This window comes from Hoplias malabaricus, chromosome 3 (assembly GCF_029633855.1).
Source record: "Hoplias malabaricus isolate fHopMal1 chromosome 3, fHopMal1.hap1, whole genome shotgun sequence".
NCBI lineage: Eukaryota > Metazoa > Chordata > Actinopteri > Characiformes > Erythrinidae > Hoplias > Hoplias malabaricus.
Window position 1 is genome coordinate 29,601,904 of NC_089802.1, and position 23,892 is coordinate 29,625,795.

Below are 23,892 nucleotides of genomic sequence, written 5' to 3' on the forward strand. Positions count from 1 at the left end.
TTTTGTCTGTTCTAATTTCCTTTATTAGACCTGTCACATAAAAGCGAGCAATGCACTGTCTGTGGAGATAATTAGCCGAGGGGGCGGTACATCTCTGAGTCCCCTTCTGACATCAGAATAAAAGCCAAATCTAAATGACTCATTGAAGCCCATGTGTTCTGGCTTGGGGAGATCCAAAAATGAATGTGCACAGGCACTAATGAAGTTGCTACACAGTCCAAGCCTAATCTTAATACCTACCCTGGAAAATGATTGTGCAACCAAAGTCCTTGTTGCTTTTAATAGTTATTATCATAACAATGCCAGCCTTTCAGTTCTTAAGCTTAATTCAACTAATTATATTTAATGTCTTAATACCAAGACTCTACAAACATTGCCTCTCCTACAAATGGTAACTCTGACAAGGTCTTCAGTGTAAATTTTGGGGAAATGAGAATAGCCGGATGGTATCCCCAGTTTGTTACACAACCTCATGACACAGTGACGTAGATGGGTATTCTTCGCCATCTCTGTCACAGGACAAGGATGTGGAAACGCCAGAACAGTTTTTTTTTCCTAAAAATCCATTCTTTCACCCATTTTCTCTGTGGTCATTTTCCACATCTGTCATCATGTGCTTCACTCGTTCATCAGATGCCACTCATTCTTTTTTCTTCTTATTTTCTTTTTGGAAACCCCCTCAAAACCTTTTTTACGCACTTTTTCAACATTTCTACAAATTTCAAGATGCCTCTAAACAGAAGTTACTCCCAGCATTTCCACTCATACCACTCAACCCCTTAGCACTCAGAAATACACTGTTATTAAGAGCTGCATTCTACACCACTGGGACAGAACCATTTTTCTCACATTAAAATGATCTGAAATAAAATTAGAGGGAGTAGACGATTTTTCTAGTTGTACAACATGACAGTATGTGCAAGAAGCAACACTATCCAGCTGTTTAGATTCCAATGGTAAGCAACTGTATTTCAGGCATTACACATTGTAAATAGGGATGCTATATTGTTACTGAATCCTTCACCCTCACCACTTTCTATCTGGATATCTGGAAAATATCCAACACAGTCCTTTTCTAGACATAAGGTTTTATCATCAGCTCCCACCACTACATTTTCAAAGCCCAGAGTCATCCACCCCTGGTGACTGTTGCAAGGTGTAGTGGTCAGTTCCTGTTTTCTGAAATTGTTGGCTTGAAAAGGGTCTTCTCAATCCCAGGGTGTTACATTGCTGTAGTTTCCTTTGTTGTAACACAACTGAACAGACTCAATACGAGTCGTGTCCGAGAAAGATCAATAAAAAAAAAACAATAAAACAAAAAAAAAAACAATAAAAATCAGGGAAAATGAGGTTCTCATGATGACATATTTGTGGTCTGGAACTGTTCACTCCAACATCACCAAAGTAATCTCCATCACAGTGCACTTGGGGAAAATTACACTGGGGTGGTATGCTCCAGGGACCATATTTAGTGCTTTTAGGGTAAAATAATACTGATCCAGAAGGAAATATATTGCTAAATGAAATAAATAAATAAATAGTCAAAAATGAATTCGTCATGATTTATTGAATATTTAAAAAAAAACACATCCTATTTACAAAATGAAGCTGTTTTCAGTTTGGTCTCCAAGCTGACGGTAAGCACAGGTTGATGCTGCCAAAAATAAGTGACATGCAACCCCTTTCAAAACTGAGACCACATCTTTCAAATCAGAACTAACTGTGAAAGCCACAACCTATATGCAGTGTCATAAGAATTTTAAAAGACATAAAAAAACAAACATGTTTTTTTTACTGGAAACCCTTCTTGCATTACACAAAGCTTGGAATCAGAGCCAAGTTTGCATTAGAAAAACACCTGCTCCCGTTGTTCTTTATAGTGTTTTGTCCGGGCATTGTGTGCTTAAGGCCTTTCTTCCAAAGAATTCCTGCTGGAGGATGACCAGGGTACATGAAGCAGACACCAAAGCCTGGAAATGAAGTTGCATAAATGTACCTGTGCAGTGTTTTCTACGTCACAACCCGTAGGAAGGGCATTCTGAAAGTTGTCTTGAGTTTGTGATAAAGCAGTGGTGTTAGCTGAGTGAAGAAATGAAGAGGGCTGTGTGTCTGAATATGTGAGTTTATACTACAAGGCAGATATAGCTTTGGCAGCCACTCTTCGGCCCAGAGGAAGAGTCAGGTCTGTGATGGACAAGACCACTTCAGGTTTGGCCAAAGCGTGTAGCTTTATTAGCTCGGACACCTATGGACAAGACACAAACAGATTTAAGGTCTGCAGGGAAACACTGGAATTATATTAGTGTTTGATACAAGTCTGAACCCTGCCATGTGAACCTTGGTGTGGACGACACAAACAAATGAACAGACAACCATTTTAAACCAAATCCAGTGTAGTTCAGTTGAAGTATGAACGCAAAATCGAGCAGATGTGTGTAAACAGAGCAAACACACACTGAACCATTATCCCCTTGTGCATTGGTTTGTATGAATATTCGCTGCAGCCCTTTCGGCTGTTGAAGATAAACCGCTGAAGCTATTTATTGCCCAATAAAAACTTGTGCAATCCATTTCTTCAATTCCTCCACTACCATATCAGTGAGGTGTGTGTGTGTGTGTGCGTTTGAGAACACTCTCACCATGGTGAAGGGCATAAACTGCAGAATACTGCCACGGCTGCCCTGCTCCGAACACTCCACACACTCCTCAATGAAACTCTGTACAAACTGAGTGTGAGGACCTGCTGTCTTTGATCCCAGGATAGAGGAGATCAGCAGGAACAGATTCGCTAGAGAGAGAGAGAAGACAGGGCGAGAATTAGTGAGAAAGTGAGAGAGAGACAGAGAGACCGAGTGAGAGAGTGAGAGCAAAAGACAGCGAGAATTAGGGAGAAAGTGAGAGAGAGAGAGACTTATTACCAAGTTTTAAATAATATTAAAAATATATATATATTATAAAAAAGGAACATATTTGTCCATTGTGTTAAACTTAACAAATAAACAGAAACAATACACATAAACTGCCTGATTTAAGTTCAGGTTTATGCAAGTTTTAGATAAGTTTATGCCGTATTTGCATAGAATTTCTTGCTTTCAAACTTCTACGCATGACAGTGGCCAGCAGTATGTCCCACAGTTTAAGGACATACTATTTGCTCTTTATTTAATTACTAACCAGTGATAAGACTGAACAAACATCCTCATATTCTCACACACACACAAACACACTGAACTAACCTAGAACACGAAAGAGTGGTTCTCTCATGTTGACCGTGTGGAGCTGAGAGGCCGACAGAGAACTACTCATCGTCCTGTCACCTGGAAAAGAAAAAAAAAAGGATATTTATCAATGGTGTTGATAATGGTATAATTGTTTAATTCAAAACAGCAAATGTATTTGAGAGTAAGAGAATCATTCACTGCAAAAGATGTGCCCAGAATTCATAAAACAATGTCTCACAGCAAGATTTAAACCTTTTACAGTAAATCAAGATGGCAGCTCCCTTGCTGTCATGGAAAAAAAGGTGAAGAGACAGGGGTCAGCATGGGTGAGGATAGAACCAGGAGTGAAGTTTACCACACCGAATAATAAAGGGGCTATCATGTCATCTTCACTGTAATACAGAAACATCAGGTGCAGTGCACTAGACCCAAAGGGTCCCTGACCATATTTAAATAGCCTCTGGTGACTGACCTGGGCTGGACAACACCACTGGCTCGTCCTCATTGGAGCTCAACAGTCGCATCAGTTTTGAAGGCTGCGTATCGTCCAATGGAAACAGACTGCTGTAGTCCTGCTGGCCAATGAGAAAGCCATTAGGGTGATGCTAGTGATGCTAGGGTGAGCAGGTGACAGTGAAACAAAGAAAGAGAAAGCTGATTTCTAAGATGAAAAGATTCTTCTCCAGTTTGTCATCCATACCGTACTGAGATTATGACATGTGTTTTATTTTTGTTTTTAGTCTCTGCTTATGTCAGTTTCGCATTCTGCCCAAATGCCGCCTGTACTTTGGTTTCAGTTTCGGCCAAGGATTCTCATTTTTTGTGCACCACCAGATCTGTTTTGTCATATCGTAGCACTCTCTTAATGTGCAGTATACGTCAAGGAAACTGAGTTTAATAATAAATGAATACTCAACTCAGTAATACATGTATATATCATACTGTCTTAATAAAAAGTGCTTTTGTAACCTCGATGTCTTCTCGTTGTCTCTTGCGCTGCTTTGCTGAGGCATGGACTTTATGGTGAGATGAGTAGGAGCTGAGAGCACACCACACAGACAACCTATGACACACACACACACACACACACATACACACACAAATGGTATTTCTGCTATGTCTGGGATATATCAAATGCAAGACATTTTTATCTTCTATCACACTTATCTCCACTGTTCATCAAAGAGTTCACACATTACTCAAATGCAGCTGCAGCAAGCAAGGAAGCATTCACTCTTTAAACCTTCAGGAGAGTGTAAAAGAAAGAGTGAGAGTGAGAGATAGAGATAGAGAGAAATAGAGATGGTTATATAACCCTGCTTTCACTGTTGCAATAATTTTGTGGTTTCATTTGCAGCAAATATTACATTTTATTTACAATATATTATTTATATTATTATAATATATTTAAATAAATCTACCCAAATCTACCTTAAAGTTGCAAATCTACAGGCCAAAATATCTGAATTCAAATTCCCCCAATTTTACAAGTCAAACTGCAAAGAAATAATGTTATACCAACGCTCTGGAACTCAGTTCTCTGGTTTGTTTACATAAAGAAACACCACATCTTTTAAGGTGGAACAGTATGTTTGAGGGCAAAAACCTACTGTTGTTTGTACAAATATGTTTTATTTCAATGTTGGAATTACCAGAAACTCATCTGTAACTCGAGTTGTTTAGTTTTGCAGCCCTTTTGGTAATGCAGTTAGCTTTAAGTGATCTGACAAAGCAAAAAATGCTCAACATTAATGAAGCAGGAACAGAGCAATATCCTAATCTCGGTTTGTGCTTTTCAACGTGTAGAGTTCTCTCCGTTGTCTAAAAACCTTCAGATGCCTCTGCCATTAGAGAGAGAGCTCTCTAATGGTAAGCCTAGCATACCAAACCAAGACAGTTGTTTTTTTTTAACTTATTTACAGACACTGGGGCTTCGTTTAGACCAGTTTCAAGCACAAAAACAGACTGGAAAGCAGCAAATGGTGCAGAAACAGAATTTTATAAAATGTATTCTTTTTTTTAATTACAATTGTGAACATTGCCTTTAAGGCTGAACCAAGCCTGAGTCACACCACATTTGCTGCTGAATCTGCAGTTACAGTCGCTATGTATTAGCACATTTGGGGTTTGAATTGCAATAAATGCGAATCACAAAATTTGTGTCATCCACAGGCAACTTGGGGGAACAAAACTTGTTTCTTGAATTTTTTTTTTTTTTTAATGAATGATCAACAACAGGAAGAGAGAAATATATAATGGGCTATTTATGTTTTTTCAGACATCCACTCTTGCCTATAATTGGGAAAGGAGAAATGGAACTGTATAATGAACAAAAAAGAGGAACAACACTGCACGATAAATATATAGTAAAATTAGGATGAATGGATAAAGTTAAGAAAGTGAAATTCACAGAAGAGGAAGGATATAGGAAGAAAGACTGTGGATCAGCTACTTTCTAGCTTTGTGTTGAGACTTTTGCCCATTTTGGAAATGCCAAACATGCATCTATTCCCTTTCTAAGCCATCACTAACAAATGTGTTTTTAAATGATCCTCAGTCCTGTAATGTGGATGAAGGTAGTGATACACTAGCTAAGAAAAACAAAACCATTAATCAGTACAGATTTCAGTTTGGCTTTGATGATATATTCTAAGAAAGAAACAAATCTAGCAAAGTCTGACTGAAGCTTAGATTGGTCAAATCAGAAACGAATGGAAAAACGTAAACAACTGAAAATTCATTTTGGCTGAGTCAGGTCAACACAGGAAGTCAGGGAATCACTGAGGTTGCAAACAGGGGACAAACCACATTGGGCTCATAAAGTTGGCATGTTAGAAGGCTGACAGAAACCCAGTCACCAGGCAGGGAGGAAGACCTTCTTTCCATCATTCACATTTACATCACTTTGACCCTCCAGCCATTACAGCTTTTTGTAATTGTTAGTGTAGTTGGACTCTCTGTTTCTCTATGTTTTTCATTCATTTCCTAACGAATGGACCAATAGAAATGCTCCAAAATCATTTTTACAGTTACTTCCACTGAAAGTTAAGAAGCTTTTTTTCCCCCCGTCTCCTGTAAAGTTACTATTTTACAGATTTACAGTTTTTCATTGAACATAACGATATGCTCTTTGGGTAAATGTGGATCTAACTGATTAGCAGGAGCCCAGAAGAGAGGAGGAGGAGCTTACTTGGCGAGGGCTCTGCCAGGAGGATCCGCCAGCTTGTGCCAGTGGGAGGGGTCAGTCAGCAGGTTGGGCAGAATGTGGCCAAGGAGTGTGAGAGTGACCTGCTGCAGGTCCAGGCAGAATATACTGTAGAGGAGTTCCACTACACGGTACGCCCACTCGGTACGGGTCTCCTTCAGGAGCTCCTGGGAAAACACACACACACACACACACACACACACACACACACACACACACACAGAGCTTATAAGTACTCCAGCGTAGCTTTAATGATGCTTGAAATTTTACATCAAGTCACCATGACCTGACAATAATAAAACATTTTGCAACTAAACCTTTGGTCTGAACCATCAGCAGGAGACTTCCTATTGATGTTTAAAAACCACAGCAGCACTGCTGTGTCTGATCCACACATACCAGTGCAACACACACTAATGCACCACCACCCTGTTAGTGTCACTGCAGCATTGAGAATTATCCACTACCCAAATGATACGTGCTCTGTGACGTATCATGTGAGGGTCCTAACCAGTGAAGATTAGGGTGGAAGGGGGATAACAAAGTATGCAGAGCAACCAGTGGAATAGAGTCTGTAATTATATTAACTACAAAGAGCTCCTGTATGGTCAGTGGAAAAGAGAATGGACAATTGGTGTGAAGTTGAGAAATTAACTTTTAAATTTATTTAAAGGCTAAGCACCAGATATATGAAAGTGTCGAACAAATAAATACCTTAGAATTTGAGTTCCTAACTTGTGTTTATTGATAGTCAGAAAACATGTTATTTCTTACTAATTCAAGGAATAAGGTTTAAAAGACCGTTGGTCCCCCACCATATGTGACGTAGATGGTGGACAACAACTCTAGAAGTTGACAAGAATTTCCGTAGCAAGCTCGGGTTTTTCCGTCAATTTAATAAAATTGTCTGTTTTAAAGCCAATTAAGCATGCTATTTTCATTTTAATTCATACTTATATATGTCAGTAACTAAGATAATGTGAAATATTTATGGTCCATTAAGTGGTGCTTAGCCTTCAAAGGACTGTATTCATTAATATGTTCATATATATATATATATATATATATATATATATACACACACACACACACACACACTCACAGTACAGTGCAAAAGTATTTTTAGTACAAATTCTGTTAGTTTTTTAAATTCTGAATTCTGCATTATTGAGTAATTTTAGATTTACTTTACCAATAATAATAATAATAATAATAATGTAACAAAAACATATATATATATATATATATATATGTCTGTAAAGAAAGCAACTTATTAAAAAAAAGGTTACTTTATGTTGTTGTTTTTTTTTTAATGAAGGCTCCTGAGTTTTTAAATGAAAAAAGAAGTGTGAAAAACCAACTTCTTCAAAAATTGTGGCAGATTCTGCAAGACGCTCAGTAAAACCTCCATCTAATTTCTTTATAAAACAGTACCTAGGACTAATATTGTCCTCTTTTTATTTCAAGTAATAAAGAATTGTATTCCATTATTTTTTAAGTCATCTTTACTTTCCAACATTTGTGCCTAAAACTTTTGCACAGTAACGAGCAATAATGTTATAACACAAGCTGATTCATAATTTTCTCCCTATGACCTGTGTAGTGAACTACGCAGATCATGTAATATATTGGGTTCCAGGCCCACGCTCACCTTCACGAGGTTGTTGGTGAACCAGAAGACTCCGCCCATGTGCAGCAGACTCTCGAGGAGGTGCAGAGTGCGTGAGTCCACCCAGCCTTTAGCCAAAACCTGCCGAAACTGAACCTGCAGGGCCTGGCGAATAGGCTGGCGAGGGGGAAGTAGACCGCGGTATGGAATCGGTTCCTGTCCATCCACCACTGGACGCAGACACACTCCGGTCTGCTGAAACACATCTGCACACATGTGCTCTAGGATAGAGCTCATGATGACCACACTAGAGAAAGAGGCTTTGATTAGTTGCCAAAATCCTGCACTTAATTTCTTTTAGTTGGAAATATTCTTAGAAAAATGCCATTTTACTTGCCAAAGAAAGTGCTGCTGCCAACAATGCAGTGTGGTGTGCACTACTTGCTAAACAAAACTTCTCAAGAGGCCCCCCTTTTACAAACTGGTCTTAACAACTACGTTACAGCATTTTCACTTGTGGATAAGAGGGAAATTAAAGGGCAGTAATACCTTGACTTACGAGTTTACGAGACATACATAACTCAATTTGCTCGTATATCAAATAAAATTTTCCCATTACAATGGGTTTGAGTGTTATTAATCCTTTCCAGCCCCCCAAAAAAGACACCAATATTTTAAACAAGAAAAATATACTTTATAAATAACAAATAATGTATTTAAAAAATAAGAGAAATAAGTATTTACCTTACAGATCAGATGAAGAAGCTGGCGGGGGAGGAGGTTGGGGGTGGGGTTCTTTTCGTGCTCTATCGCTTAACAATTTACTCGCTACACACTTAATGCTACAATGCTTCAAAAAACAGGGACACGACAGAGATGCGCGACAAGATAACCAAGTGAACTGAGCGCTCGCTGGGTCACATAGTGGCAGGAAGTTGCTCCCTTGACTCGCATCATAAAGCAAAAAAAATTAAAAATTGACCAAGCTCCATCTTGTATCTAGGAAAATCCGTAAACTCATTCACTCGTAAGTCAAGGTTTCACTTTATATTTCTAGGCCCATTGGTGAACAGCAGCATTACCGATAAGCGCAAACAATGTCACTGAAGCAAATCACAGAGCAGTGTATCTCATGGAGCACTTTGCTTAATGTGAGTTAATGTGTGAGTCATTGAGTTACAAGGAAGTTTCACAAGATGCCTTAGGTTTAAGAACCTGAAGATACTTTAAAGCATAAATTTAAGCTTCAATTAAGGATGGGGTGTGTGTGTGTGTGGGGGGGGGGGGTCTGTACATCTGGCAATGTACAAAAAGGTCAATGTTAACATCCGGTTCTGAAGGCTGTAAATAGAGTTTCCTCTTAAATTGGCCACTATATGAGCGTCAGTCAGTTAAATGAATGAATAATAATAATAATTCATAAGGACTCTATGTGTTACAAACCGTTCATTGTAAAACTGCAGGGTGTTTTCTCCGTACAGAGGAGTCATGAGCTGCCGAATCATAGTCTGAGGTTTCTCTCTCTCGTCCAAACCCAGCATTCGAACATGAGCCACCAACCAGGCCACGGCACATATAGCCATACTGCAGACTTTTCCTTTGATATTGTCGGTGATCTTCTGCTCAGAGAGAGAGAGAGAGAGAGAGAGAGAGAGAGAGAGAGAGAATGAAGAAGCAGCTACTTTAAGACAGCAAAACACTGTGAGATGAAACAAATCTGATGAATGTAGTTCTGTTAAAATATTAAGACCACTCTTTTCTATTTAAATGATTTTAAGACAGTTCCCTTGTTCACCCACCGACCGAGGTATCGAAATCATGAGTTTCATTTTCAAATTCACGTGAAAAAAGAAAATAATAAGATTGATACATAAACTGCTATTTTAATTCATATATATAAAGTAAAAATGAATCAGCCATTCTTTTTGCTTTAAATTCATACCAAAAACAGTGGGACTTGTTGTAATTTATTATTTTAATCTTTCGTCAGCTGTAGAAGAAGGAAGATGAAGGGAAACACCCCTATTCATGATGGAAAACAGAGTGGGTGCAGTGGACTAATGGTAAGTCTTACAGAATTATTTACGTAATTAGGGTAAAGCATCTGTGTTGAATGAAAATTAGTGAAAGTATGACTGTACCTGAACAGCCTCTACAGATAACACTCCATTCTCCCAAGCGTTCAGAACTTCCAAAATAGCAGCAGGTGTGCTCAAGCAGATCTCGTGCCATTTCATCTGCCTGCAAGGAAAAAGTCATCTATCTTTATGACGTGTGGATGGTGGTCTGCAACAGTTTTTTAAACAGTGGTCACAATGCACAAGTCTGGGACTGCACCTAAACGATGCAGCCATAAGCTTAAAGGGCAGTGACTGGACAAAGAAAGGAGGGCTCAAAGTGGACAGCGAGTTACGCAATCATATTCCGGACAGTGAAGAGACACATTTTCAGCCTGTGAGTATACAGTGTTATCGTTCACTGCATCTGCTTCTGTAGAATCTCCTGTATACTCCCATGTTTTTCATCATGTAACCACACACACACACATTTCTGACTCATCCTTTCCACAGTGAAGATCAGAATTAGTACTTACAAATACTTCTGATATGATTCAATAGGTTTGAATGTAAAACTTTACAGTTTAAATAAACAAAAGTCTTAGGCACCTAAGATAATGAGATATATTTAAACTAAAGCCTTTTCGGTGACTGTGGGGCTTTTATAAAGTTATACATAATCACAGTAAGTACAAATAAATAATAATATAAAATAAATAAGAAATATAAGATCATTACAGATAATGAATGAATGAATATAAGATAATGTTTATCTATAAAGTAGTAGGTGAGAGTGAGTTTGAAGAACAATGTTTTGTTCAGATTCTCCTTGATTTGTTTGAATTTATTAAATCAACATCATACATTATTTAATATCATTATTTATTTACCTCTAAAACTAGGTACTGGACTCCACCAGGAGAGATTTGGACAAAGTTAAACCAACACATTCACACACAGAGTATCAAACTGGAATAATGTGATTGGGTTTATTCTAATGTTGAGCGTTATTTGTTGTTTGTTTGTTTTTAGCAAATAAACACTTACAAATCTCGCAGTCTCTGGTGCCTAACATTTGCAGATGACTGTATATAAAATAAGTAAAATATTACTGTCTGTGTATATATTATATATTTGTTATACCATATATATTTTTGCACAATTTTACAGACATACACAGAGTACAAATTGTTGGTTATATTTGGTTTATATATATATATATATATATATATATATATATATATATATATATATATATATATATATATATATATATATATATAAAACACAAATCTTGCTCTGCGAATTTCTCTAAAATTGTGCGTTCTTCACAAATCTGTTATCAATTAATATACTGACATACTAAAATTCCCCTTAAAGCTAAACAGCTAAGTGACTAAAAGTGTCTAACACGTTTTCTCTTCAATGTCTTGCAGCCTCTAGTTGCAGGCCCTGAGAAATAAAGTGAAGCCGTTGGCCCATTAATGTCATAACTGAGTACGTTTCAAAATGTAAAATGTAACAGACACCAACAGGTGACGTGACTGCCTAATCAACTATATTTTAGCAAATATTTAAAAACTTCCACACAGTAAAGAGGATGCGGAAAATATGAAGATTCAGCACCTGTGCTGAAGCAAATTTCCATTTTGTCATTCTCTCCAAATGAGACCGTTTCACTGAGTCAGACTTTATGATGAAACCTCAACCCCACCCCGAAATATCCAGCTGGGTGGTGGGATGCACTGAAGATGTCAGACTAATGCCAAGTTGCATTTTTGCATGTTTGCTGATTCATGTGTCTTCAAAGTACTTTCAAAGAAATGGAGGCTCTTCCCGTCAGAGGACAAATCAAAACTAACACGTACAGTCGGGTGCACACATCAAAAGACATAATTTCTTGATTGTCTAAGGTGGACTGCAAGGCACAACTATAGCCTGTATATTCAGTAGGGCTGAAAGATGAATCGTTGAAAATGTCTTAATCAGACACACATACATACATACACACACACACACACACACATACATACATACATACATACATATATATATATATATATATATACATATATATATATATATATATATATATATATATATATATATATATATATATATATATATATATATATTAACCATAACACATTTTTTTATCACTATCCAAGTCTACAATGGTCTACAAAACACATTTTACAACTTGATAACTCCAAACAAAACTTGGGGAAAAAAGTGTTTTCAAGTGCTCTGTATAACTGGTAGCTAGCCTGCATAAGCATTGACTGCTTTAGGCAGGGGGCGATATCACTCACACAAGCTTCATTTCAGAGGAAGTGTTGAGCAGGGCCACGAGGCTCTCCACTTTCCCAGATTCAGGTCTGAAGCAGGGGTGGTCTGGGTTCAGCGTTTTCCCCTCCTCAGGCATGCACATCTGCAACCAGGTCTCAAAGAATGGAGTCTCTCCTGACGGACTCGGCTCAGAGAGGATCACCTGCAGCAGAGAGACAGTACACTAAAAGACAAGAAATGCTGACCTGCCAATGACAGCAATAAGGACCTTGCATACGAGCAACAAATCAAGTCCCTCAAGGCAGTTAATGATGTATAGACCCTAATGTTCACCCCATTGTCACCAAAGTATGCCAATCAAAATTTCAATATGTATAACAATAGGGCTGTGTTAGTTTACACAAAAATTGCAGTACATTTTTCTTACCAGTTTTAATAGATTTCCTTAATGTAAATAAGGAAATACTCCCTGTATAATGCAATGCTAATTTGATGCTATTGTTAAAAGAGAAAGCTTGGCCCACAGTGCAGAAAATGTTAGGTTCAGCTTCATGTAAAACTTGAATTGCTGCCGAATTAAGCTTAAATTAAATCTTTAATGCTCTATTTTTCCACTCAAAGTACAAACAATTATTTAACCATTAAATTACAGCCCAATGAGGGAAAGGAAAATCTAAACCTTCTCAAGTCTGAGGCCCACAGTTGTTGTCACCTCCTTCATTCTTTACTTTGTGCAGCTTCCCTCTGCAAAGGTAACTGCTCTGCGTCGTCTCCTAATTAAGCAAGGGATCTGAGACCAATCTTCCATACACATTGTCATTCTTTACAGGCCATTTGCGGTGCCCGTATTTGCAGAGCGCATAAAAATTCGCTGAGACAAACAAGACAAACGCAATTACTTATGACTGAGCTTCACCATTTTCACCACCTGGAAGCTTGTCCATGACTTTATGCTGATTTAACAGCTAAAAATGTTGACCTGAGTTGTCTATCACATCAGACACACTGCTTGCAGATAAAAACATGTTACTTTTCATATCTCTTAATCTGCACTTTAAATCTGCTTACTCTGTGGTAAAACTCTGATCAAACGTCCCCTTATTTAACTATTCCATTACCATGTGAAGTTTGCACAAACAACTGTTGCATCATTTTCATCCTTTTCTGCACAACTCAGCTCATATCACGGATCACTAAAGCTGTTAATATGACTCAGATGCCTCTTTACAATTTGATATTTTATTTCACCCTCATTGCTCTTAGAAACAATGTCCTTGTCTCGCAGCTCCAGGGCCCTGGGATTGTGGGTTTGAGCCCTGCCCCGTTTTTCCCAACGGCGAGGAGTTTGGTGTGTTATAGTTTCCTCCCATGGTCAAAAACACAGTAAAAACGGTAGATTGATTGGTGACTAAAACATCTCCATGGGCGTGAGTGGATATGTGAGTGTGTGTCGCCTCAAGGGTGTGTTCCTGCCTTGCACCCAGGTAGGCTCTGGACATGCCGCAACCCTGAACTGGATAAGCTGTTACAGACTATGAATGAACTAATGCTCTTAGAAACAAGCTGAAATATTGTGCGTGTATGTGGTGTTGTTATATTTTACTGTTGTACCTGTTACCAGAAGACAGTGTAGTGGTGTCAAGTCTGTGAGTGACAAGTGCTTTCCAGTTCATGTCAATGCTCATGCTGGAGTTTATAAGGATATATATAAGTTTAAAATGATAAAGTAGCAAACAAGGAAAGCAATGAGGTGTAGGACCGTCACAAGTGAATCCCAATCAACTGGCCATCAAGTATGTTATCTGAACTCCTAGTGTGTGAGTGTGAGTGTGTGTGTGTGTTTGTGTGTACACACTGACCTCCGATCCATATGTCTGGACAACGTGGCAAAGCATAAGGAAGGAGATGTCAAATAGCAGAGCTCGCACTGAAGCAGATTTAGCTAAATAAAAGGAGGGGGAAAAAAATAAATTAATCAAAGCTGCTGTAAATGGCTAGAGGTAGATTTCCTGGAAAGAGATTTAGTCTGTTCGTGAAGCTAAAGCTATTCCAAATTCTCTTTTGATAAAGAATCTCACTTCTATGTATAAAACATTTTTAAGCTTCTGTTATTGCGCCATGAGCTAAACTAATTCTTACGACTTATTCCCTGTCATAACAGAACAGGAAGGAAGCATGACACTGAGAAAGCCACAACTCACATCCTTCTCCACTGATGTGTTTCGGAAACTCGTTCAACCTGGAAAAGAGAAAAAAAGCAATAAAACCAGCAAATTCAAAGAGATAAGACAAGTGAGATGACCAGCGTGCTGGCTAAATCATCCAAGAATGTAGGCCTCGTGAGAGAGAGGTAAAATCCCTTCAGCTGAAGATGGAAATAACAACAGTGTAAGGTTTCAGGATTTCCCATTAAATACTGAGATATCTGCCAACCAAAAAAGCAGTCATAACATTTACCCAAACAAACCCAGAGCTACTGCTAATCTCACATGGGCTAATAATGTAGATCCTTGAGTGTTGATACACACACAATGACAGTTATGTTGCTGCCATTGCCAAATCTTAACCAACCAGCATCTTATCCCAACCAACTGGCCTACAGCACTGAATTCCAACCAGTGAGCATTCATTCATTCATTATCTGTAACCGCTTATCCAATTCAGGTGGGTCCAGAGCCTACCTGGAATCATTGGGCGCAAGGCAGGAATACACCCTGGAGGGGGCACCAGTCCTTCACAGGGCAACACAGACACACACACACATTCACTAACACACACACCTACAGACACTTTTGAGTCGCCAATCCACCTACCAACGTGTGTTTTTGGACTGCGGGAGGAAACCGGAGCACCCGGAGGAAACCCACGCGGACACGGGGAGAACACACCAACTCCTCACAGACAGTCACCCGGAGCAGGAATCGAACCCACAACCTCCAGGCCCCTGGAGCTGTGTGACTGCAACACTACCTGCTGCGCCACCTAGTGAGCATTCAGCACTAAACCAATCATTCTTTACTCCAAGCTTTGAGAGTGAGCTTACTTAATAAACTTGCGAGCAAAGGACTTGAGTTTCCCTGTAGCTGCAGCAGCTGCCAGGAGCAGGTCCAGACTCTTCCCCGAGAGCATGTGACCCAAAACTCCCAGCAATCCTTCTGGAGACTTAGAGTGATCTGCATCCACAGTCTATAGACAGAGACAGAAACAGAGAGAGAATAAATCACCTCACTCAAACATACCAACAGGCCTGGAAATGTCAGGATCCTGATTATAATTTGCCCTCAGTCAGATTTCCACCACTTCAGGAAATTTCAGCATTTCCCAATGCAATGCTTTGCACATGTCTGGCACTGTTTCATGTTTTTTTTTTTTCACTGCTGCAGGTGCTTTCTGGGCCAAAGTGAATAAGGGATGTTACATCAGAGACAACACTGTAAGCTTTAAAAGTCAACAACAACATGAATTACGACACGCAATACAGGAATACCAGAAACAGGTCACGGGATTAAAAATACCAGAATATGTTAGTAATAAAGGTGTGGATCAACATAAAACAGTGAAAGTGACAGGTGAATGTGTGCGTGTTTTTAGTGCATAAGAATGTACCATTTAATTAAGCTCTACAAAATTATTATTAGTTTTATTGTATATACTATTTTTACTACAAAATATTCTACATTCATAGAAAGGTAATTAATTTTAAAAAATTTCATGGAATTAGGTTTAAAAGCTAGGTTGATAATCCATTTTCTCCTGACGTAAACCTTGATATATTTCTAATATTTCTAATATAATGCTCAGTATTTAATAATTTTAATCACTGCGTTTTTAAATTATATCTTTATTTAGTGTAATAATAAATATCTGTGATCAGTTTTCTGGCTCATGACGACAGTCCTAATGAAGATTCAGAAAAGGAGTCGAGGGCTGGGACTTGACGTAAGACAGGGTTTTTAGACAGAGTTAGGAAACAAAGGAAAGTCAGCGGTGTGTCAGAGATGTAAAGTTATGGCCAGTGGGATGATATCCAGGCCAGCACACCTTCAGTATGTTGGTGACCGTAGGTTCTGCCCTCAGGATGAGGCCGGGGTTGGGCTGGATGTTGGCGTTCTCTGCGGTCTTCAACTTCGGGGCGTATTCCCTGTCCTCTGACCTGCAGAAATGTGCACACAAACGGTGAATAAGGCCTTTATTAAGCAAATCTGTTGAGAATTTTGCAGGAACATGGGTGTCCAATTGTGCATGCCAATATTTCATAAGGGATAAATCCACCAATTTTATAACATTTCACCATAATTTATTGGTTAAGGCATAAAAGCTTAGAACATGGGGACAATTGAAAAATGCAAAGAGGATCTAAAGGAGAAACAGGGGAAGCTGTAAAAGAAGGAGAGCGATGCTTGGGTTGGAAAGACATGGACAGTCATATAGATGAAGATGAGTGATGTACCTTTTGGCAGTGAGAGCAGCAGTGTTGGATTCAGACAGCAGGCCCAGCTTGTTACACTCCTGAAGCAGCAGACTGAGGCAGTCACAACTACACACACACACACACACACACACAGAAAAAGAAATACAGCTAATAAACCTATACATAAAACATGAGGAGGAGCACTGTCACTAATGCTGCAATCTTCTCTCTTGTGGATATGCTTGAAGCTCACACAAAGCTGATTATTTAAAAATATAAAACACTGTGCAATATTTACAGCATTAATTCATTCATTGTCTGTAACCGCTTATCCAGCTCAGGGTCACAGTGAGTCTGGAGTCTACCCGGAATCATTGGGCGCAAGGCAGGAACACACCCTGGAGGGGGGGCCAGTCCTTCCCAGGGCGACATACACTCACACATTCACTCAAACACTCACACTTACGGACACTTTTGAGTCGCCAATCCATCTACCAACGTGTGTTTTTGGACCGTGGGAGGAAACCGGAGCACCCGGAGGAAACCCACGCGGACACGGGGAGAACACACCACACTCCTCTATTTACAGTATGGTTTAGATATTTTTTCCATTTTCACTGTGATATGAATGGGAATGGGAGTAAGAATTTAAAAAAATAAACAAAACAACAAATATAACATTTTAAAAAGTTAATACTGAGGGACTTCAATGTTTTGAACCGATGTGTATTTCTTTATCACAGAGCAGTTCAGTCAGTCATCTTGTAAAAAAGCTCCATCCTGTTCAGGGTCGTGGTGTCCTTAAACACAAGGCAGGAACAGGACAAGAGTCTGAAATTGCTAAAAGCACTGTTAATGCTAGAAATTTTGAGTATTTGTAGACAGAACTTCATCATCTGGATGAAATACTGATTTCGTTTATTTGTTGTTATGAAACAATGAGTACAAAGATATCACCCAATAAATAAAGAATTAAAAAATATATCTATAAAACATCTCATACCTCTGATGTCACAATTCACAGACCTTTATAGGACTAACAGCATCATATCTAAGGTTACGTACTTGCATCTCTGGTCAGCTTTGTCCAGCAGTGGCGTTAGCTTCAGCAGGTACTCGAATGCCATGTTCACCTCTTCCATGAAATCCTGACGAGAGAACAGACAGAACAGGGCATGTATATGTTGAAAGAGGCATGGACGTGCTCCCATACATTTCTATAATAGAACAATAAAACACACTGAGAAGATGTGAAGAAGAGTGAAGTCCGGGTTAAATCTACCTTCTCTCCCTGAGGATATTTCTTCAGCCTCAGCAAAACCTGAGGAATCTGAGAGCAGAAAATAGGAGAGAGCAAAAACAAAGCTGAAAAGGTTTACAGTGCTACTGTACTGATTTGAAACTTATAAGGGGTGACAGTACAATTTATAAAAATGGAGGACACAATTTAAAACTGTAAACATTGCTCTACTGTAGTCATTTTCACGCTGTAGTCATTTTAATTCATTGTCAGCGTTAGTGGTTATTTGGACAAACGTGTCCTGAATTTGGTCGTGATCATCTCTGATACAATCTGAACAGAATGTGCATAAAAGTCCATTCAAGTACAGACCTTAAGGAAGGTGAAGGCAGTCCATTTGAGCTCCTCGTTGCCTTCAGGAGATTCGATGAGGCCAGTGAAGCAGGCCTTCCAGATCTCCAGAACAAACAGAGGAGAAGGAATACGCTATGGCGCAGGAAGAGTGGAAAAAAAATTTAATGTATCTGTTCAAAACAGCATTACAATACAATAACTGCCATTATTACAGTAAACGTGTTGATACTTAATATAGTATGCTTTTACTTTGTTTCATTCATGACTACAATGCACAGCATCACACAGAAATCAGATGCTGATGACAGATCTAAAGGAATTTGGGTTTTTTTGTTGTTTTTTTGAGGACTGAGTAACAAGTCCTCATTTTTTTTTATACCTAATCTCATTATAACTTTACTTACAGCTTTGAATGCTGGGACATGTAGTCCAGTCCTACCTGCATCCTCTTGATCATCATGAGCTGCTCCACCAGCGGCTGTATCTCTCCCGTCAGATTCATGGTCCCCTCCAGCATGATGAAGGCGTGAACTGAAGGGAAGGAGGTGTGGACCGGAGGGTCACCCTGAATACACAGCATCTGAGGAATACTGAAGAGGCAGAGAGAAAATCAACAAAGTACAGCAAACGTATATTATTCACTACATCTGATGGACATGTAAGAACACAGCACAACAATTGGGCCGATAAATTGAGTAAATTAGCTTCAGTCTACCCTTGTTCATCACAAATACATCCTTTCGCAGTTGTTGTTGCTAGCTTGGATATGTTTTACAGAATACAACGTTATTAAAAATTCATTCATGCTCTGTAACTGCTTCATCCTGATCAGGGTCGTGGTGGGTCCAGAACCAACCTGGAATCATTGGGCATAAGGCAAGAAGCACACTGTGGGCATGGCACTGTCACTCACAATCGTAGAAAGCTACGCACAGCCAATCCACCTACCAACATGTGTGTTTGGACTGGAGGAAGAAACTGAAGCACCCGGAGGAAACCCACACAGACACAGAGAGAACACACCAAACTCCAAACAAGCACTCTGACTCAAGGCAGGTACTGCACTGAGAACCTCAGGATCATGGAGCTGTGACAGCAAACACTACCTGTTGCACTACTGTGTCACATGGTCTTTTTAAACTTGCTTAACCTACATAACTTATAACCCATGTGAGTGGATAGTGAAAAGCCCCCTAACAAGACCCTGTACCAAAAAAAACATTGGAAGAGGAAGTGACCAACACACCTCCAATTGGGTTATTTATTAATTTACTCTCCCTATTAACTACGAGTCACCCAATCTCTCACCTCTTCACCAGCGAAACACACTCCTCTAGCTTGCTCCTCAGTGTCTGATTGGGCAAGTTACCAAGGTTCTCCGTCAATTTCAACAAGGCTTGTTCTACGTTGGTCCAGGAAGCTGCAGAGATGTAATCATTTTAATGTCATAGATGCTTTGATGCTTTACAGGCTTGTAATAGTAAGAACAGAGCCTCTCCCATTACTATTCCAACCTCAGCACTGCTGAACCGCACTATGTAACTTTTGGAAGAGTGTTCACACTCACCTTGTTCCTCCAAGCGTGCAATATGCACCAGGGCTCTGTTCTTGGTCCGCTGCAGGAGGCTGTCCAGTCTCTCATGGCAGGCCTTGAGACTGACCTCTCCTGCTGGCAGTGCTCCAGGCTCACGCAGCTTTTCGCAGTACCATGCACAGCCCTGCAGAAGCCACACCAGGATGCCCAGCAGGGCGCGGCATAGGCCAATGCACTCCTCGGCTTTACCATAACAGCTAAGGACAGCAGCCATAAGGAGACAAGAGAAGAGTGAGGAGACGAAAAAAGCTGAATTTAATAGGATAGAGGCAGAATATATCTTTGGTAACATTTTGGTATTAGATTTTTAACCCTCAATTATGATAAAATCTCATTTACTACACGCATATAAACCTACAGTTCATCAAATTACATACATTTTCTTTTCTGCTTCTCCATTTCAGGGTCGCGGTGAGTTCATCAAATTATTTAATACAAAATCAAAACAAGAAATTTAAAAAAAAAGAAAATATTTTTAAAAAATTGACATCCATTAATCGCATATTTATTGTACTGTCCACAGATGTTTGTTGCATAACGAGGCTGTTAAATGAAGCTGGTCAAACAAGCCCAAAACTTAAGCAGCAGACTTCAGAAACGAAACTAATCTTGGTCCATTGACAGCATTTTTGGTACGAAAACTGTGTGCTATGTTCACATTACAAGGCTGAAGTGACTCAAACCTAATTTTTTTCATCACTGTGTGGAGATGTCAAATCCAAGCTTATCAAATCAGATTAGAGTCTCTTTCATTTGTGGTCCTAGATGGGACACATTTCTGATTGGCAGGCATGCAACAGGAACATGTGGTCAGATGTCTGTACACATTTGCATGTGGTTTTCAGCCAGGAACTGCAGGCTGTGTCTCAAACAGCTCCGTGTTTCCTAAATACTGCACTGCATGAGTGATGAAACTATTGCATATGCACCAAATTAATGCACAGAATATTAAAAAAGGTGCTTTGGACTTTGTGCTGTACATGGATTTTGTGCTGTACTTGACTGTGCACTCCACAGGACTTGGAAACTCATTTGGGACAGAGCCATATAAACCTAAAAATATACGCATGTGTGCCACATTAGGGACAAATTCATTCACATTACAAACAGATAGATACAGGTCACTAATATTTTTGAATATGTGCTGTACCTATCAGAATTTTTAAAGTTCCTATGTGTTATGTTCTAATATCATCAGTGAGAATGTTTTTTTATAAAGTAATGTAAGACCTTTGTCTTCATGCATAATACCTGAGGGAGTGGGAGAACATGTCCATTATCTCCAAAAGGGATTTGACGCAGAGCTCTCGGGAGAAGTCGTCAAACTACCAACACATGGATATGGCACAAATAACACCTCATAATATTTAAAAACATTTTTTTCATAGAAGATATAGACATCGGTACATAAACACGTTGTTTTAAATCTCGTCTCAGTCGATCATTATTTAGACTGTAAATAAAATCTGTAGGCTTCAAATATAGCAGCGAAGGCACCTTATAGCTGAAGTTACAGGCAAGTCAGAACAGGGAGGAGTTACACCTCCAGGGACAAGATTAAACTCCACTTACTTAAGCACCCGAGTTATTATACAGACGTTTGGACATGCTGATGGTCCTGACCTTTAAAGGGGTTCATTCTTTTATACCTTACTTCAGCTCACTGGTCTTTCTCTGACAAGCGTACATTCCGCATGAGCTGCTTAAATCCTGGGCATATCGTGAAGTTATAACTATTATATTAACACTTAATCATCTAAACCTACAACAAACCATTTCGTATCCTCTATAAAAACAGTGTGTTATTTAAGATTGATATGAAAGAGAGACAGTGACATGCTATGGTTATAACATTGAAGGGTATTCTAATAAAATCAGTCTATTTCACTTAATTCAACCTCTTAATCACTATTGGAGCCAGTCAGCATTAATGTGAGATCATCGCTGAGTTCAGACACATTGCAGTAGAGCTGCTATTTCTGCAATAAGGAAATGTTTTGATGGACGAGTACCAACCTTGCTGACTGCAGTGAGAACACTGGAGCAGGACACCATCTACAGGACAAACAGAGGCACAGAACAATGTGAAGAGGAGAAAAAATAAATTACAGACTGCTACTACCAATACTTTATACATAGCTTTTCAGGGCAACACTGAGAGCAACTTTAAGGAAATTAAAAATAACTTCTAATTAAGTTATTATTTAGGTGTTACTTTAATACTCCACATTTTCCAGTAAATTTATGATTTGTTTTGTGAGCTCAGACAAACAGCAGAAGCTCTCTTTCATTTGCACGTCACACTTCTCTGAAGGGACTGACCTGAGAACTGATGGCATACTTCAGGTAGGAGAGTATTAAAGGGTTTGGAGAAGGTCCAATCATCGCCTGCTCCAGCAAAGCCTCTACATCAGGAAAGAAATAAAGTGGTTTCTTGTGTGAGTGTTTGGTGTAGCATAATTCTTATTAATACCCCTGCTGTCCACACACCAAACTAAGGTTCATTAAGCCATGTGGATAGGAGTTACACATTAAACATACTATTTATTTACAACTCTATCAAGATTAAATTTCGAGTCGCTACGTATAACAGCTAACTGTCAAGCAAGTAATTAAATTTAAGACAGTTTAAACATTCTGACACAAGGTGAGGAAAAAATTCATCACATGTGATTTTCTTTGGCCAAACACCTGCCAAGAACATCCACTCCACCCCAAAACCCCACCTGCCAGATTGAGGTAATCCCATGTGGCTCCTTTAGGGCAGTTTTTCTTGATGTTGATGGCCCACTGGTAGTCGCTCCAGCGTTCCTTCCATGCCTGCAGGATGGCCTGCTTCAAGTTTACCACCTTCATTCTGCAAAACACCTCAAAGTAATACACCAATACCCCAGACATTTTATTTACTAATTACAACCACAGTTGTCCTCCTGCATTTCATACAGAATTATGGAAAAATAAGTTTTCTTTTCTGCTCACAAATTGGGGGATTCAGAGAGCCAGGTTTCTGATGTCATAAACCTAAGCAACCAATCAATACGGAGGTGATTGAGGAGGCTGGGTGGATAGATTAATTGCATGTTCATTGAGCCACAAATATACAATAAATTAATTTCAGACGCATTTCAGGACGATATTTGTATTGTCTTTAAATACCTGGTTCTTACCAGCACTAATGTACATTACTCTGATTCTGCCAATGACTCTGTTTACATTTTAAACTGAAGTATACAGTTTAAAATGTAAACAGAAACCTCTATTAAACTTCTTGTTTGTGTTTATGTGTGATATGAAATAAGGTCTAATATTACACCGCCAATAAAGCATAGCAGCTTCAGGAAAAACAAATACACAGTTGATATACACCGTCCGACTGTAAGGTAAAATAGATACGTTAGCTTCATGCTGTTAAATATAATGTTACAGTACGCTTTTACCTGAAAGTATTCTTTATTTTAGGTTAAAAACAATGATGAACCTTGGTTTCAATTCAATTCGCTTCGTTCCCACACAACCAGCGCCATGTTCCAGTCAGCAACACCACGAGCTGTGATTGGTCGACTGCGCTTACGTGCTGGTTTTGGCCTCGTCCAATCGGTTGTCACGCTTTAGAATTCAAACTCGACATGGCCGTCAGATTTCAGAGTCTGTTAAAGGGATTTATTTTCCCCAACCAGTTAGTTTCAGCAATTTAGCCCATTTTTTTCAGTTCAGATAATATTCATACTCAAACAAAACATACATACAGATCCGAAAGCCAAAGCCTGATACGGTCTTCAGGTACTGGCACCCTTGATTTAATCTGCAGGTCTGCATGAAATTGATGCCTTCAAAGTGTATACTTTGAAGATAGCAGGGTTAGGGCTCAATTTATTAACAGTTTCCTGCACCAATTTCTTGTTTATCAAGATT

At 39.1% G+C, this 23,892-nt stretch overlaps 1 protein-coding gene across 2 annotated transcripts; it reads right to left on the bottom strand.

The window, feature by feature from the left end:
- Nucleotides 1-1,559: 1,559 nt before the first annotated feature.
- On the bottom strand, nucleotides 1,560-23,576 carry med24 (mediator complex subunit 24). Of its 2 annotated transcripts, none has more exons than XM_066665244.1 (26): nucleotides 23,418-23,576; nucleotides 22,707-22,837; nucleotides 22,303-22,385; nucleotides 21,997-22,035; nucleotides 21,232-21,305; nucleotides 19,954-20,177; nucleotides 19,695-19,806; nucleotides 18,826-18,976; nucleotides 18,405-18,518; nucleotides 18,075-18,122; nucleotides 17,858-17,940; nucleotides 16,832-16,918; nucleotides 16,423-16,534; nucleotides 15,425-15,567; nucleotides 14,583-14,620; nucleotides 14,241-14,323; nucleotides 12,405-12,583; nucleotides 10,177-10,276; nucleotides 9,479-9,654; nucleotides 8,078-8,342; nucleotides 6,412-6,593; nucleotides 4,191-4,284; nucleotides 3,694-3,793; nucleotides 3,237-3,317; nucleotides 2,640-2,788; nucleotides 1,560-2,245 (listed from the first exon to the last, which is right to left on the bottom strand). In XM_066665244.1, the coding sequence occupies exons 2-26, from the start codon at nucleotides 22,834-22,836 to the stop codon at nucleotides 2,129-2,131; spliced, it is 2,964 nt and encodes a 987-aa protein (XP_066521341.1). In that variant the 5' UTR covers nucleotide 22,837; nucleotides 23,418-23,576; the 3' UTR covers nucleotides 1,560-2,128. The 2 variants fall into 2 exon arrangements, with proteins under 2 accessions (XP_066521341.1, XP_066521342.1); XM_066665245.1 differs by having other exon boundaries at nucleotides 23,459-23,524.
- Nucleotides 23,577-23,892: the final 316 nt, after the last annotated feature.